This window comes from Saimiri boliviensis, chromosome 1 (assembly GCF_048565385.1).
Source record: "Saimiri boliviensis isolate mSaiBol1 chromosome 1, mSaiBol1.pri, whole genome shotgun sequence".
In the NCBI taxonomy this organism is placed as follows: Eukaryota; Metazoa; Chordata; class Mammalia; order Primates; family Cebidae; genus Saimiri; species Saimiri boliviensis.
In genome coordinates this window covers 251,323,464-251,341,950 of record NC_133449.1, presented here as the reverse complement: position 1 = coordinate 251,341,950, position 18,487 = coordinate 251,323,464, and the positions used below count along the sequence as shown (strand labels likewise).

Below are 18,487 nucleotides of genomic sequence, written 5' to 3'. Positions count from 1 at the left end.
TGAAGTCAGGAGTTCAAGACCAGCCTGGCCAATATGGTGAAACACCATCTCCATTAAAAATACAAAAAAATTGACCAGGCATGGTGGCAAATGCCTGTAGTCCCAGCTACTCAGGAGGCTGAGGCAAGAGATTTATTTGAACCCCAGAGGCAGAGGTTGCAGTGAGCTGATATCATGCTACTGCACTTTAGCACGGGCAACAGAGCTAAACTCTGTCTAAAAATAAAATAATAAAAAAAGGCCTTCATTAGCGAAAAGGTACATAAATATTCACCAGTATTTAAACCTATACTAAATTTTATAACCAGTGTTTTCTTAAGAGAATAAAAGAAAAGCCAAAGACTGTGAGAAAACATTTGCAAATCACATTGTCAACAAAGTATTACTAAATCTAGTAATAAGTAAATAAAATCTTTCTGAAATGAACAATAAGAAAACAAACCAATTTTAAAAATTAGTGGCTGAGCATGGTGGCTCACGCCTATAATCCCAGAACTTTGGGAGGTGGAGGCGGATGAATTACCTGATTTTGGGAGTTCATGACCAGCCTGACCAACATGGAGAAAATCTGTATCTACTAAAAATACAAAATTAGCCCAGCATGGTGGTGTATGCCTGTAATTCCAGCTACTCGGGAGGCTGAGGCAGGAGAATCGCCAGAACCCAGGAGGCAGAGGTTGTGGTGAGATTGTGCCATTGTACTCCAGCCTGGGCAACAAAGATTGAAACTGTCTCAAAAAACAAACAAACAAAAATTAGCAAAAGATCAGAATAAACACTTCATCAAAGAAGATCTATGGATGGTATATAAGCACATGAAGAGGTGCTCAATAACATCTGTCATTAGAGAAATGAAATTAAAACCGTAAGGGGGAAAAACAACCCAAACAGAACAAAGCTTAGCACTACCAGGTGCTGGCGAAAATACGGAGCAAAAGGAACTTTTATACATTCCTGGTGGGGATGTAAAGTAGTAAGAGCCACTCTGGAAAATAATTCAGCAGTTCCTTCTGAAGTTAAACATGTACTTATAACCTACAAATCCCACTTTTAAATATTTTGCTGGAGAAATAAAAACTTACATCCACACAAATAATGGTACACAAATGTTTGTAGCAGCATTATCATAATTGCCAAAAACTGGGGATGACTCACTGTCCTTCAGTGGGTGAATGGACAAACAGTGTTTCATCCTACTCCGGTAGTACTGGAATGCTACTTGGTAATGAAAAAGAAGAGACTGCAGATATTTGCAACAACATAGATGGGTTTCAAATGCATTCTGCCAAGTGAAATAAATCAAGTGAATCAGTCTCAAAGGATGGCCTGCTGTCTCTTTCCTTTTACATGACCTTCTAGAAAAGGCAAAACTAGACAGACAGATGACTAAGGAGTGGTTGCCAGGGCTTAGGGGCGGGAGAGGGCATCCACATGAGTTAGAGTTGATGGAATTGTTCTGAATTTTGTTTGTGGTGGTAACATGAATTCATGCATGTTAAAACACATAGAACTGCACGCCATATGTTGATTTGTGTTTTATTTTAACTCATACCTTTAAAGGAATTCCCCAAATAATGTTTATAGCTAACTTGGAATGTGTAACCTCAGCTCTGGGAGAGGATTTTTTCTGAACAATTATCTGAAGTGTATTGTTGCTTCAGGGTCACGGCTTGCTTGTGTATGTCTGTTACTGCATCACTGTGGTCCTGTGCCGAGTGCCCTTAGCGGATTTGAATCTTTCCAGTAGACCACATTTGAAACAGCATGAGTCACTGCGCAGTGTAGCCCACACTGAGAGGATGAACGCACGTGCACTGTCACTTTGCTCTGGGTGGAAGTAGGTTTCCTGTTGACTTATTTTCTCCGTGTTTGTTCCTACAGCCCCTTTTTCATATGTTGCTTGATCTCCCTTTCCCCTCCTGGTGCTCACACATCTCAGACATTTTGGCCAAACCCTTGCCAATAACAGTATTTTGGATCTCAGTTCTCACTGTTCCCTCGGGTCGTGGAGCCTTTGAATAAAACACACTTAGCTATGGAGTAGGGTTTACCTGGAAAATGTGACCTTCCAACTTCACGTCAACTTCTGGCTCCTCAAACAGTAGGCTGGCAGTAAGGCAGGGAAGTTGTTTTCCCATTTCTCACTGAGCAGATTGTGAATATTTCCATAAGGATTTTTCTATTGTTATTGTTACTCTGATACTTTGTTTTAAAATAAAAATTCTGAAATGTACATGAAAAAAGAAAAGAAACATACACCATAAAAATAAATTTTACTGAATGTAAATAAAAAGAAAACCAGGCCGGGCACGGTGGCTCACGCCTGTAATCCTAGCACTTTGGGAGGCCGAGGTGGGTGGATCACTTGAGGTTGGGAGTTCAAGACCAACCTGGCCAACATGGTGAAACCCTATCTTAAAAAAAAAAAAAGAAAAAGAAAACCAGTATTTTATCTTAGATTCATTTGGTTTAAAACTAAAAAGCCATGGCTGGGCACTGTGGCTTACGTCTGAAATCCCATCACTTTGGGAGGTCAAGGCAGGCAGATTGCTTGAGCCCAAGAGTTTGACACTAGCCTGGGCAACATGGCAAAACCCAGTCTCTACACACACACACACAACGTAAAAGTTAGTTGGGTGTGGTGGCTACATGCCTGTAGTCTCCACTACTCAGGAGGCTGAGGTGGGAGGATTGATTGAGCCTAGAGTGGTTGAGGCTTCAGTGAGCCGAGATCCTGCCATCATACTCCAGCCTGGGCAATGGAGTGAGACCTGCTCTCAAAAAAACAAAAAATCAACAAGCAAACAAAACCTGTGTGTGTGGCTATATGTGTATTTTGGTATGTGCAGTGAGGTCAGAGCCAATCTGACTGTTTTTGTAATTACGTAGCCAACTTTTCTCAACACCATTTCTTCATGGGGTGGGATTATATTTTGAGATCCTGATCTCTGTACATATCTCTCTACCTCTCCTCTTTCCCCTATTTAAGGGGATGGTTGACTTTCAGCTTAACCTCAGGGGAGGGATATTGGAAAGTCAGGAAGAGAAATGTCTTTTTGCTTCCAAAAGCCAAGCTGAGGACCGAGAGCAACCTTAAAGCAAGGGCAACATATTTAACTAAATATCTGAATGGAAGTGGCTTCCCCAACACTGGGAGGAGGGTCCCTCTTCAGTGGTCGAGGTGTGACAAGGGCATAAAGGACCACTGGACTCAGGAGCGAAGGGGACAAGAGCTTTGCTTCACTGGCAGAGACACTGGGAGTGAGGGATGGAGAGTGTCTGTGGTATGCCTAGGCAATGGGACCACAGGCAGCCCATGATCCCACAGGTGCCCAAGCAGAGCATGGACACAGCTGAACATCATCCAACCTGAAGGGTAAGGACAGAAGACAAGTGGGGCACCCTCCGCCTCTATTCCTATATGCCCATTGTATAAAATTCAAGAACCACGGCACGCGCAGTAAGGGAAGCAGGGCTCAGAGGGGCTTTAAAAGATGAGGTTAGGGTTCCTACTAATCTAGTAAGATAACTCAAAAATAGAAATTAGGTTAAATTATAGATAAAAATCATTGTATTTTTTTTTTTTTTTTTTTTTTTTTTGAGACAAAGTTTTGCTCTTATCCCCCAGTCTGGAGTGAAATGGCACGATCTTGGGTCACTGCAACCTTCCTGGGTTCAAGCCATCTTCCTGCCTCAGCCTCCCGAGGAGCTAGGATTACAGGCGCCTGCCACCATGCCTGGCTAATTTTTGCATTTTTAGTAGAGACGGGGTTTCACCGTATTGGCCAGACTGGTCTCGAACTCCTGACCTCAGATGATGCACCCACCTTGGCCTCCCAAAGTGCTGGGATTACAGGCGTGAGCCACTGCGCTTGGCCCATTATAACTGTTAAAACTCTGGGCTGTAAAATAACATGAATACTTGACATAGTAAGTCTTCTACCACTTTTTTAAAAAATATAGATTGCATGTACCATGTGGGAGGGGAATGGCAGCCTTTCACTCACTGTGTGGTTCAGGCATCCAGCACTGTTCCTGGCACATATACGGGCTCGCAATAAGAAAGTTGAATAAATTGATACTTTTGTGATACTGCCTTCTTTATTATACCAAAGACGTAATAATTCTGGGTAGTATTAGACCCTGATTTTTTTAAAATTCTATGAGTAGAAATAAGAAATTCAACGATTCATTTAAAGAGTGCCTACTGTTTTCTAGGACGTTGAGGCTTGGATTCATCTTTGAGGAAGGATGCTACCTGTCCCAGTGGTGTTATTTATTTATTTTATTTATTTTATTTATTTATTTTCTCTGAGACGGGGTTTCGCTCTTGTTACCCAGGCTGGAGTGCAATGGCACGATCTTGGCTCACCGCAACCTCCGCCTCCTGGGTTCAGGCAATTCTCCTGCCTCGGCCTCCTGAGTAGCTGGAATTACAGGCATGCGCCACCATGCCCAGCTAATTTTTTGTATTTTTTTTAGTAGAGACGGGGTTTCACCATGTTGACCAGGATGGTCTCGATCTCTTGACCTCGTGATCCACCTGCCTTGGCCTCCCAAAGTGCTGGGATTACAGGCTTGAGCCTCCGTGCCCAGCCCCCAGTGGGTTTTTAAGTGTGCTTAATGTACAGCAAATACTTTGATCTAAAGCAGAAGTTTGAGAAGCTGAAGCTTAGCTGAGGCATGTAAAGAGTCAACTTTTGGGAGATAGAGTGGCATCTCTGTAGAGCATGTTTACTCTAAAAAAAATGTTTTTTTCTTAAGGGTAGATTTATAGCTGCCCTGGGCCTTTGCATTACTGTTTTTGGAAGCTGTAGACTTGTAGTTGCTCAGGCAGTTGCCAGCAGGAGATAGAGTTGAGAGCTTGGAGGTACACTCAAGACAATTGGCCCTGGCCATCAGGTCATCTTGGAAAATACTGTGAAAAGGCACTGGATGCTTGATTAGTTTCATAGTTTCATTCAAGATTGAATAAAGTAGATCAGGCACAGGGGCTTACACTTATAATCCCAGCACTTTGGAAGGCTGAGGCAGAAGGATCACTTGAGATCAGAAGTTCAAGACTAGCCTGGCTAATATGGTGAAACCTCTAATCTACTAAAAACAAAACAAAAACAAAAACAAAAAACCAAAAAATTAGCCAGGTGTGGTGGTGCACACCTGTAGTCCCAGCTATTTGGGAGGCTGAGGCAGGAGAATCGCTTGAACCAGGGGGGTGGAGGTTGCAGTGAGCCGAGATTGTGCCACTACACTTCAGCCTGGGAGACAGAGGAAGATGGTCTCCAAAAAAATATTGAATAAACTATATTTTAGATTATGTGTTGATGTCACAAAACCATGTTCTGATTTTTTTTTTTTCCCTGGGGGTGTAGGGAGAGGCAAAGGGCAAAGGGTAAGATAATATTCCTTTTCTGAGACAGGGTCTCACTCTGTCGCCCAGGCTGGAGTGCAGTGGCACGATCATAGTTCACTACAACCTTCACCTCTAGGCTCAAGTGATTCTCCCATCTCAGCCTCCTGAGTAGGTAGGTATGTACCACTATGTCTGGCTAATGTTTGTATTTTTTGTAGAGATGGGGTTTCGCCATGTTGTCAAGGCTGGTCTTGAACTCCTGGGCTTAAGCGATTCATCCGCCTCAGCTTCCTGAAGTGTTGGGATTACAGGTGTGAGCAACCGTCCAGCCCACATTTCTATGAATGGGGTCTTCTGTGCAAAGAATAATTATCCCTCTGGTAAGTCGCTCAGGAAATGGGCACTCCTGGGGCAGGAAAGGAGGTCATGGAAGACCTCTCCTCAGCCTTGTGCAGGGCCTGAACCCTGGGCAGAAGGGCACTCCTGAGGGGGCCAGGTAGTCTCTCTGGCCTGGAGGCAGCCTGGGAGCTGGGCAGAGAAGGGCGGAGTTGGGGATATCTGTGAAGGGGGTTGGACATGAGTGGAGAGCATCTATGTATGCATATTGTGTGAGCCCAGCATTCCCAGGTACAGATTGTATCCTCTGTCAACTAAACATCTTTTTCCTGTTATGCTAGCGGCAGCAATTTTATAACACCTAACAGGGCCGTAAATTTTTCAACATAGTGATCAACCACACTGCATACTTGCATGTGGCCGATATGATCAGTTCCATTCCATGTGAGAGACATCTCCAGACAACATTTATTCTGAAACAAGGCAAGTCCCCAGCAGATTATGTCCTCCCATTTAGAGAGTGTATTGCCAATAAATTCAGCAGATGGAGGGCTAGACGTTGATCTAGTCAGGGTTACCAACATGTGATGATTCACCCAGAAGCTTTGTGAAATACTCCTTTACTACAATTACTAAGACTGACCCATTCAAGTTCCTCTGACCATCAGCGTGGAAGCAGTCCAGAAGAACAGGGGAAAAAGTTAAATTGTTTTGCTGAGCAATGAGGGAAACATGTAGATAATCTCTAATATACCGATGTCCTCGGGGCCAGTCTGTGGTACCTAATTTCAAGTTGTCTAAACTTTAGTTCCTTTCTTATCTCTAAGCTTCAGGATATCCTGCCAACACAGAGAATCTGCTTCCGCTGTCACAGTAGAGAGCTAAAGGGCAGGGCCCATGCTTCAGAAGGAATTCAGCGCGGAGACAAGCAGTGGGCTGATGTGGTCGCTGCTGAATGGCTGGAGAAGATGGGTCCCAGGATGCAGCATGGGTTGCGTTATCAGTAACTAAGGAATGATTGACGAAACATGTAAACATTCCCCGGAGAATTCCCAGAAACACAGAGAGCAGAACTTGATAATAGACTTTCCTCTCTCAAGATAAGTGAATTGCAAATTAAAGCGAATTGTGACCTCATAAACTGATGAAATTTGAGACCCTTAAGCTGAGGGAGGAGACCCTTAATCACCCTTAAGCATCTAAGACCATTCCCGCCTTGACTTCCACACTGCATTTCAATAGGAGAAGTAAAGGGGGCATACTGGACAGCACCTTAATTGCCCTCCTATGGATCACAGACATGGTGTGGAGGAATCATCCCAGAAGGCATTGCTTTTACTCAAACAAGATCAAACCTCCACCTAAGTCACTATACCCCATGCCTTCTCCAAGACCCTTTCACACGTATATTCTAGAGTTGTAAGCCCAAGACCCTTTCACATGTCTTTTCTAGAGTTGTAAGCTTTTAAAAGGGCAGGGACTTTTTCTCTGTGAGCTTGAGCTTGGCTGTTAGGCAACTATGCTGCCTTGCTCCCGGGGGATAAAATCACCCCTTCCTTCCCAGTTCAGTGTTGGGGAGCTCTGTTTCCCCGCCTTTCCTGCTTCAACGCTATATATGCTGCTTCTGGGTTATGTGTTCTGTGGCGTATCTTAGTGAGTACCACAGTGTTTTAAGTACCATAGACTTATGCGCCACTGCATTCCAGCCTGGTGACAGTGAGACTCTGTCTCAAAACAAAACAAAACAAAACAAATAAAACAAAGCAGAAAATCCAACCAATCAACCAAACAGAAGCCGATAGCTTCAGCATGAAGGCAGAATTGCATGTTTAGCTGCAGAAAACGTGGAAAAAAATAGAGGCTGGGATTTATCGGTACATGAGGCCCTTGAGTTGAGCACTGGAGCAGAAAGGACTCTTCTGGAGATTTTACTTCCCTTTAACTCTCCTTATCTTTTGTACGTTTTTTCTCTTTCTCCCCCCAGTTTTACTTTCCATCCTGAGGCCTGAAGAACTGGATTTTCTTTGCTAAGTGGGTGGTATTGCAAAATGGGAACTAATCTATTCAAAGGTGGTTCTAGGAGTGTTTTGAAGTAGATAAGCTTTCCTTCAGCCTGCCTTTCTGAAATTTGTTCTTTTTTTTTTTTTTTAAGACGGGGTTTCACCATGTTGGTCAGGCTGGTCTTGAACTCCCGACCTCAGGTGATCCGCTCGTCTTGGCCTCCAAAGTGCTTGGATTACAGGCGTGAGCCACTGTGCCCGACCATGAAATTTGTTCTTTTTAAAAAAAATGGTTAATTCACTTTTTTCCTCATGTAGCTTGTTTCTACTTTTTTTTTTTTTTTTTAAATGATTGAGCGGCTTATACATTGCCCAAGCTGGCCTCGAATGCCTGACCTCGACAACTCGTGTGCAAGAACAACTGGCCTGAGCCACCGTGGCTCCCAAGTCCTTTTACTTTCTTACTTGCTTAGGATCAACACCTGTTTTCAGAAAAACACCTACTCTTTTTCCCTTTCCCTTTTTTTTTTTTTTTTTTTGAGACAGTGTCTTGCTCAAGAGCCCAGGCTGGAGTGCAATGGCATAATCTTGGCTCATTGCAACCTCTGTCTCCCGGGTTCAAGAGATTCTCCTGCCTCAGCCTCCCAAGTAGCTGGCTACGTGCCACTACACCTGGCTAAATTTTGTATTTTCAGTAGAGATGGGTTTCACCATGTTGGCCAGGCTGGTCTCGAACTCCTGATCTCAAGTGATCCACCCACCTCGGCCTTCGAAAGTGCTGGGATTATAGACGTGAGCCACTGCACTTGGCCAGAAAATGTCTACTTTCAATGATTTATAGTTTAATTTTACTTAAAGTCATTTAACCATCTCCAACTTCTGAGACCTATGTAGAACCCCCAACTTTTTCCCTGGGTTAAAAGAATTTCAGGTATGAATAGAGAAGATTAGCATGGCCCCTGTGCAAGGATGACACACAAATTTGTGAAGCATTCCGTATTTTATAAAATAATTTTAAAAAGAAAAAAAAAGAATTTCACCTATCTGAGAGTAGGAGGTGCTTTCTTGGGGCATCTAAAACTATGATAAGTAGGCCAGGCACAGTGGCTAACGCCTAGAATCCCAGCACTTTGGGAGGCCGAGGTGGGCGATCACCTGAGGTCAGAACTTCCAGACCAGCCCTGCCAACATGGTGAAACACCATCAGTCTCTACAAAAGTAAGCCGGGCTTGGTGGCAGGAATCTGTAGCTCCAGCTCCTCAGGAGGCTGAGGCAAGGGAATCGTTTGAATCCAGGAGTGGGAGGTTGTGGTAAGCTGAGGTCACACCACTGCATTCCAGCCTGGGCATCAAAACAAGACTCCATCTCAAAAAAATAAAATAAAATGATAAGTAAGGGTCAAATTTTGCACTTCAATACAAGAGGATAAAAAGAACCCAGAGTGCTCAAGTCTATACTTATTTTTGATAGTCTTGATTGTTATCTTTTTCTTACATTTCCATTGACTCAGTGCCTAACCAAAACGCTTTAGATAAGCAGGGCATTATAGGTGCAAGACAAGTGTACAAAGCTTCATTTAGTGCTAACTAGCTCTGACAGTCTTTTTACCCTTTTGGACCCAGCTTCCTTTTTCAGACAATACATCTTCGATGATCGAAAACAGCGACAAAACCTGATAAAGTTCCTTGTAGTTCAAAGAACCCAAGAGTCCTGAATGCAAAGTCTCTATGATGTTCTTCTCTGGATAAAAGAACCTGTAGACTTCATAACGTAATCCAGGAATGAAGAAAAAAAAAAACAAAAAAACAAAAAAACAACCACCAAAAGCTACCTTTAGGAACAAAAAGGGCCTATAGCAAGAAGCTGAGATACAGAAAGCCTTCTGAGAACACAGAGGACGTTTAGCAAAAGGTGGAAAATCTGACTGTACAGTCACAGTCTTCCTCACCATAACAATAATTTTTCCTCCTCTCACTAAAATAGAGCAATTTTTATTGTCACAAGCACATGTGTATTACTGGCAATAAGGATATAACTGTATAGGACACCTCCTTAAACACCTTCTTTATTTTAAGTTAGAGGGAAATGACTAGGCATTCCCAGGACTTTCTGGGTTGCCATGGATACCTGTCATCCACATCCAGAGCCTGCAGGTTACACTCAGGGACTCTTGCCAGCTCGTTTATGATATCGCTGAAGCCTGCTGCCGCTGCAATATGGACACACGTCTTCCCACGCTCATCGTCATAGTTGATTATAGACGGCCCCTGGTGATGGCTCAGGATGATGGTGCACAGAATCCTATTTCCACTCTGGAAAAGAGAGTCAAGAAAGCCCATCATGTACAATCCAGTGTTTTTCTCTGTCTAGGCATGTTAAGATAAAAATACAAGTTAAAGAAAGGGAAAAAAAAAAGATGAAAAGAGAAAAGGAAAAGGAAAAAAAGAATAAAAAGACATTGTATCTAAACTCTCCAACAAATTTTCACTTGTCTCAAGTCACTGCAGAGATTTTTGTCTCCCACAGGAGCTAAATTGTCTTCCATAATTAGTGAATGAAGGATGGACTGAAATTAAACACAGGTGCCACTCACTGACATCCAAGCTGGAGTGATGGATGGGCCACCTAGACGACAACTTGCTCATCAGGCCTGACCATTTGTTATCCCATTTGCTGTAGAGGCTGGCCTCTGAGAAAATGACAGGGTTAATCTTAATGATAAAGCAGTGACTATGATGAGTACTGACTGGTGGTGCAGTGACGCAGGAAAAAAGCCCGTTTCTGGGTAGGGCCAATGAGCAGGGGGCTGAGAATTTGTCCCAGGGAGCCTGGGAAGCAGAACTGTGTCAGCAGAGGCTACACTCCAGCATCAGACTTCCTTTACAAAAATAATTAAAAGATAAAGTGAGAATTTCCAGACGGGGACCACAGAATATTATGCCTTAAGCACAGAGTCGCGTCTGAGTACCAGGCCCTCTATGGCTGCACTGGTTACATACCCATAAAGTGGTCTCTGCCTACAAACGTTTTCTTTCTCTTCCTATGCTCTTCCCTTTTACGTCTTCTTCCTCCCTCCATCTTTCCTTTCTCTAACAATGATTTTAAATAACTTTGACCAATTGTTTAAGTTCTATGGCATGCCTGTTTTTAAAAGTCTGCTAAAGGTTAGGCGAACACACCTAAGCTTTCATCTTAGATAGTCAAGAGACACTTCTCTTTAAAAGCACTGGGCATTCAATAAGGAAAACAGAAGCAAAAAGAGTGTCAGCACAACAATTTTTTTTTTTTTTTTTTTTTTTTAGACGGAGTCTCGCTCTGCTGCCCAGGCTGGAGTTTAGTGGCACAATCTCGGCTCACTGCAACCTCTGCCTCCCAGGTTCAAGCGATTCTCCTGCCTCAGCCTCTTGAGTAGCTGGGATTACAGGCACGTGCCACCATACCTGGTTAATTTTTTGTATCTTTAGTAGAGATGGGGTTTCACCGTGTTGGCCAGGATGGTGTTGAACTCCTGATCTCGTGATCCATCCACCTTGGCCTCTCAAAGTGCTGGGATTACAGACGTGAGCCACTGTGACTGACAACAATTTTTGTTTGTTTGTTTGTTTACAATTTCCAGGAAGAGTAAAGGAATTCAAGTTGTCAAGGTGGTTCAAAGGGCAAAACACCCTGTTCACAGCTTCCCCTCTTGGTGGAAGAAGAAACATTAAGTGCAGATGGAGAAAACAGAACCCCACCCTCATACTCTCTTCCTTTCACCTCACTTGCCCCTGGGGTGGAGTTATTTTAGAAGTGGTGAACTGAAATAGAGGCTGCTGCTTCTGGGATCCTGCCAGCCAGTCCCAGGCAGCAGGCCTCTTGGCCGCTGGAGTACTATTGACAGCATCTCTGGATAAGTAAAGACAGACCTCACACCTTCACTCTTTTCCTCCAAAATTCCTTTTGTCCTAAATTCTCCAGGCAATTCCTTTGCCTGTATACCTGAATCTCACTTATAGCACCATTGTTTGAATTTTTTTTTACTTTACTTTTTTTTTTTTTTGACACCCCCCCCGCCCACTCCCAAACTCTTTACTTTTCTTTATAAGAAGATCCTCCCAGGAATGACGGTGACAGCTGTATTTACTGTGTGAACGTCTGTGCCTGGCACCTTTCTAAGCCATTTCATGAACTAGCTCATGAACAACAGTCCCACAAGGCTGGTACTCTTATTGTCCTCCTATTGTGGAGGAGAAAATGAAGGCATAAGAGATTAAGTAATTTGCCCTCTGTTACAGCTAAGAATGAGCAGATCCAGGATTGACCGTGGAGGCAGTGGACTTCACCACTACACCATTCTGTCTGTGATAAAAGGAGTGGTCTATTAATTTGATCCTGCATGTTCATACTGGAGGAAGTAAAGTGAAAACTGTTTAGACCTACATCAGTAGTAGTGATGTGTGCCTTGCCAACTGAGAACTCCTTTAGAGTTAATCGTTGGGTACTTTAAAAGTTTCTCCTAGGAAGGTTGCCATGGTACACTCTTAGGAGAATTTGAGGGAGCCCTAGAAAACACTGATTTGTAAGCCAAGGCCCTGGGTCATTTGTCTCCTGGTGACAGAATTCCCTTCTTAGTAATCTAGACTGTGTGTCAGCCAAAAATAGGCTTAGACCTGGGAGGCAGGGAAAGTCACAGAGACCAGGAGACACTAGACAAGAAGAAATGGGGCTGCAGTCCAGGTGGGTCCTTAGGAAGAACGGAGAGTAGGTTTACATTGGGTAGGAATGTTATTAAATAGGGCAAGGAACGATATTGTACATATCCTATTTGTATGGAGCTCTAGAATTCTACACTGAGCAGGCAGATGATGACTGTGAGTTTGTTTTTGTTGGATTTATTTATTTGTTTTTGTTCATGGGTAATCCGTAACATTGCCTTCACGTATTCTGAAAATGACTGGGAACTGAGTCTTAGTCGTTTTCTCTTTACCCATCATGAGTGGGGAGAGTTGGGGAAGGCTGACTTATAAGAAGCCTTGCCCAGAAGAAAGCTGAATTAATGTGTAATAATTTTGCTACAGGCAGACTGATAAAACAACAACAAGATCTCAATATCCTAACCGTAGACCCTTGTTATTCCAGCTGACCTTCAAAGGAGTCTAGTGGCAGATTTAAGATCAGTTGGTTGTTTGCTAACGTATGTCTGGGGAATATGTTCTATGGTGGCTGCTTCTTGGTGGGAACTCCAACCTCCTTCCTTCTCTTGAACACTGGGATGTGTTTGCATTGCTTGTGTTGCGATGGTCATCATAGAAAGCAGAGGCCAGTGCTGAGCCTCTGTGTTGCAGTCACTCATCTCTCCTAAAGGGCTGAGAGGTTTTGTGATGTAAGAAGATGATCCTGGCTCATCAGTTGGAGCCAGATATGTCAGACTAGAATGGAGACAAAAGGAAGATCTAGAGTCTATGCTGTGTGACGTTTGAGGGTTGAGGGTCTGGGGCTAACTAGAGAAAGAAATGTGCCCAATATCCCTGGGTTAGAATCTGGACTGCCTTCATGGTTAGCCCCTTTGGACCAAGCTTTTGGTTGGGCTGGACTCCCAGAGGCTGCCAAACCCCAAAGCCTGGGGCTGCCTCTCCTGGAGAGAAAGCAGAAGATAGAAGCAGTGGGAGGGAATGAGGCATGGTGGCCCTTAGCTGCTGAACTACTTCATTTCTTTTTTTTTTTTTTTTTTTTTTGAGGCAAAGTCTTACTCAGTTGCCCAGGCTGAAGTACAATTGCATGATCTTGGCTCACGGCAAGCTCTACTTCCTAGGTTCAAGTGATTCTCCTTTCTCAGCCTCCTAAGTAGCTGAGATTACAGGCATACACCACCACATCTGGCAAATGTTTTGTATTTTTAGTAAAGACGGGGTTTCACCATGTTGGCCAGACTGGTCTTGAACTCCTGACTTCTAGTGATCCACCCGCCTCTGCCTCCCAAAGTGCTTGGATTACAGGTGTGAGCCACTGTGCCCAGCTCAAACTACTTCACTTCATAGAGGTGCTAATGCTTAATGGAAGAAACTGTTTTTCATGCTTTGTTATACAGATAGGGTCTAGCTTGTGCTTCCAGCAGTCTGGCAAGAAGAAGTCTCCAGGGTTATCTGTGTGTTGTCCTTACTAAGCTTATGTCTGGGAATCTTTCTGCTGAAATGGAGCCTAGCAAAGAGTAATTCTCAACAAATATTTGTTGAGCAATCTTAAAACAGACCTCGCAAACTACGGCAAAGCCAAACAGATTGAATTTTATCCATCCTTTTTGATTCTGTCTCTTCTCATTATCTTCCTGCATTCTCTACCTTTTCTCTTCTTTATTTACTTGCTTCTACTCCTAGGTGAGTCCCTGTTTTCTCTCCTTCTTCTCCACTCCTTTCTCTCTACAACCGGGCACCGAGGACCTGACACGTGAAAGCCACTTTAACTTAGGGTTGCCCTTCGAAGCTCCAGTTTCCTAAACAGGTCAGTCTTTGCTCCCAGGGTAATGGGGGCTAATTTCCTAAATTTGACTTTCTCATTGTTTACTCTGGACTTAGGCAGCTTGATGGTTGTCCTCTTATCAAATACTGGAAGCTATGTGGCCTGGTGCCTGCCTGGGTGCTGGATGTACTTGGGCAAATGCTAAACTCCTTTTGCACTAGTTTCCCCATCTAGAAACTGGAGGATTGTACTAAACGGTATGTGGTCCCTTTCACCTCTAAGGTTTTTTCACCTTGTCAGGTGAATCCACTGGTATACAGCATTTATAATTATACACTGGCATTTTGACTATATTGAGAGTTGAAATATATTTATAGGACTTTGACACAGTTCAAACAGTTGACCACAGATTAACTGTGAGTATGTGTGAGTGTGTGCATGCAATTCCTTACCCACAGAACCATACTCAACAAACATGAAGTAATCATTTTATATTAATGCAGTTATTTTCTTTCTAACCTTCCTTGAAAAGTATGCTGCTGAGGAAGATCCCAAGTAAACACATTTTCTAGTAAGTGGAGGAGGGAGTTAGTGGTGAAATTTGAGGGGTGGTAGACGCTTGCCCCTCTTACTGACCTGCCATGATGCCTAGAATTCTTATTGCTAGAAACACTCCTAGTATTAAGGCATTGTACTCCTATAAGCCTTGGTTAAGCTGCCAATGTTATTCCAGAACTTTGCTTAGATCCATAAGAGAAGTTAGGTCACGGGGCAAACTGCTGCCCCCCAAATTGGAGAGACAGACAGGCAGATATAGGGGCTCACAACATACTAGAGCAAAAACCTCTGAGGGAATCTTTGCTACCCTCTGCAGGGTAGAAAAATCCAAACTGTAGTTGATGAATTGCCAAAGGCTCAGTGTGGACGAGTCTGAGAGTACAAACTCAGTAATCCAGTTACATCGGGTATGGGGTGCCAAGCTTTTGTGAGTTTTACTTCCAGCAGCTCAACTGGCTTCTCACAGTATATAGCAGAGAGAAACTCCCATGGGCTTCAGGCAGGAGGAGGGGAAAAGAAACCTTTTTGAGATATACCAGAGCACTCTGTTCTTCTTAATAAAGTCTATCCTCAGGAGAAACTGGTTAACTAGAGCCTAACCTACTGAGGTTTTATCAGAGCCTAACTGATCTTAGGGAAGGAAAGTGCTCAACTCCATCTAGCTCTAGCTTTCCATATGGCAGCAGAACAATACCCAACTCCAGCCTACTCTAGCTATCTTGTCCCACCTAAGAAGGGGAAAAAACCTCCTGAGAAACAGTTGGAAAGTTCACATTCCAGAAGCGTAGGTTCACTAAAAGACAGGGACCAAATCATAGGATGATATGGTACATTTCTCTTCTTCCCATACTTCTTCATTATATTATTAAAGGGCTATTTACAGGAGTTTCTTGTGCACTACACCATGTCTTGCTATCAGAAAAAATTATAGGGTGGGTGTGGTGGCTCACACCTGTAATCCCAGCACTTTGGGAGGCCGAGGCAGGTGGATCACCTGAGGTCAGGAGTTCGAGACCAGCCTGGCCAACATGGTGAAACCCCATCTCTATTTAAAAAAAATATATATATAAAGCATGCCAAAAGGTGAACAACACAATATCTTCAGAGCAAGCAACAGTTCCAGACATGGCAGGGATATGGGAATTATCAGACAAGGAATTTAAAGCAACTCTGATTAATGTGCTAAGGGCTCTAATGGATAAAGCAGACGGCATGTCAGAATAGATGGGCAATGTAACCAGAAAGATGGAAATCCTAAGGAAACAAACAAAAACAAATGCTAGAGATCAAAAACACTGTAACAGAAATGAAGAATGCCTTTGATGAACTTATTAGTAGGTTGGACACAGCTGAGGAAAGAATATCTGAGCTTGAGAAGATTTCAGTGGAAACCTCTCAAACTAAAAAACAAAGAACAAAGACTGAAAAATACGGAACAGAATATTCACTGAGGGTGAGAGAACTACAAAAGGTGTAACATACAGGCAATAGGAGTACCAGAAGAAGAAGAAGGAGAGAAAGGAACAGGATAAATATTTGAAACAATAATGACTGAGAATTTCACCAAAAAAATTGTGACAGAGAACACCAAGCAGGATCAATGCCAAAACCACCCCCACCACCAACAAAACAAACAAAAAACCCTATACCTAGACATATTATTTTCCAAATTGTGAAGAAAAATCTCAGAGAACACCAAGCAGGATCAATGCCAAAACCACCCCCACCAACAACAAAACAAACAAAAAACCCTATACCTAGACATATTATTTTCCAACTACAGAAAACCAAGGATAAATTCCTGAAAGAAGCCAGAGGAAAAGAACACGTTACCTATAGAGAAGCAAAGACAAGGATTACATCTGAATTCTCAGAAACCATACAAGCAAGAAGAGACTGGAGTGAAACAAAGAGTTGAGAAAACCGTCCTATCAACAACAAGAATTTTGCACCTTATGAAATTGTCCTTCAAAAGTGAAGGAGAAATAAATTCTTAGATAAACAAAATTTAAGGGAATTTGTTACTGGTAGACATGCATTGCATTAGACGTTAAAAGTAGTTTATTAGGGAGAAGAAAAATAATATAGGCCAGGAACTGACTTACATAAAGAAAAGAAGGGCATTGAAGAAGGAATAAGTGAAGGTAAAATTAAAACTTTTATTTTTTATTGTTAATTAACCTAGGAAATAATAGTTTGTTCAAAATACTAATAGCTACAATGTATGCTTATGCATCTATCTTTATCTCTATATACATATGTATAAGCTTACATATGCTTATATGTAAGTAAAATGAATGACAGTAATGATACTAGGGACAGGTGGAAGGAATTAGAATCATTCATTATTATAAAGTATTTGCACTGCCCATGAAGTGGTACAGTGTTATTTTGAAGTGGATTTGGATTAGTTGTAAACATATTTTGTATACTCTAGGGCAACCACTAAAAATGTAAAAAATTAGTGTAACTAATATGCTAAGAAAAGAGAAAAAAAAGGAATAATATAAAATGCTAATTAAAACCACAAAAGGTGGAAAAAGAGTAGAAGACAAAAACAAGAACAAAAAATAAGGGCAGCAAATAGAAAACCATAACAAATATGATCGATGTTAATCTAACTATGTCAATGATCACTTTAAACATCAGTGGTCTAAATGTACCAATCAGTGGTCTAAAGATAGAAAAATAAGATCCAACTCTATGTTGTATATAAGAAACCCACTTTAAATATGATGACACATATAGATTAAAAGTAAATGAATGGAGAAAGATTTGCCATGAAAACACTAACCAAAAGAAAGAGGAGTAGCTATATATTAATTCTAGACAGAGTAGACTTCAAAGCAAAGAAAGTTGTTAGGGAAAAAGAAGGGTATTGCATAGTGATAAAGAGGTCAGTTCTCCAAGAAGACATAACAATCCTTATGCACCCAGCAACACAGCCTCAAAATATGTGAGGCAAAACCTGATAAAGCTGCAGGAAGAAACAGATGAGTCCGCTATTATAGTTGAAGACTTCAACATCCCTCCATCAGAAATGAACAGATCCAGAAAGCAGAAAATCAGTAGGGATATATTCGAACTTAAAAAATACAATTAATTAATTGGATACTATTGACATCTACTGACTACTTCATCTAACAGCAAACTACACATTTTAAACAAGCTCATGTGGGACCTTCACCAAGATAGATCACAGTCTCGGCCATAAAACAAACCTGTACAAAAGTGAAAGAATAGAAATCACACAATTATGCTCTCAGACCACAGTAGAGTTAAACTATAACTCAATAATAGAAAGATAACTGGAAAATTTCTGAATATGTGGAGATTAAGCAACATACTTCCAAATTACACATGGTTCAAAATAAGAATTCTCAAGATAAATTAAAATACAACTGGGCGGGGTGGCTCACACCTGTAATCCCAGCACTTTGGGAGGCTAAGGCGGGCGGATCATGAGGTCAAGATATTAAGGCTATCCTGGTCAATATGGTAAAACCTCGTCTCTACTGAAAATACAATTAGCTGGGCATGGTGGTGTGCACTGTAGTCCCTGCTACGCAGGAGGCTGAGGAAAAAGAATCACTTGAACCAGGGAGGTGGAGGTTGCAGTGAGCTGAGACCATGCCACTGAACTCCAGCCTGCTCAACAAGAGTGAAACTGTCTCAGAAAAAAAAAAGAAAAAAGAAAAAGACTTAAAATTGTTAAAATATCAGTTCTTCAAAACTTGATCTGTAGATTCAATATAGACCCTATCAAAATACCAGAAACTTATCTTGTTGCTGTCTACAAACTGAT

General features: G+C 42.2%; 1 protein-coding gene and 1 non-coding gene across 3 annotated transcripts in view; one reads left to right on the top strand and one right to left on the bottom strand.

Annotated features, from left to right (window-relative positions):
- The window catches only part of ANKRD55 (ankyrin repeat domain 55), a 136,933-nt gene that overhangs the window by 23,121 nt on the left and 95,325 nt on the right, over nucleotides 1-18,487 (bottom strand). For both annotated transcript variants that reach the window (XM_074385801.1, XM_074385792.1), the window contains exon 7: nucleotides 9,817-10,001. In XM_074385801.1, coding sequence (XP_074241902.1) covers nucleotides 9,817-10,001 — 185 coding nt within the window. The remainder of the gene's footprint in view (nucleotides 1-9,816; nucleotides 10,002-18,487) is intronic.
- On the top strand, nucleotides 8,588-8,693 carry LOC120365687 (U6 spliceosomal RNA). The gene has a single exon (XR_005580569.1). It is a non-coding gene; the product is annotated as a U6 spliceosomal RNA (small nuclear RNA).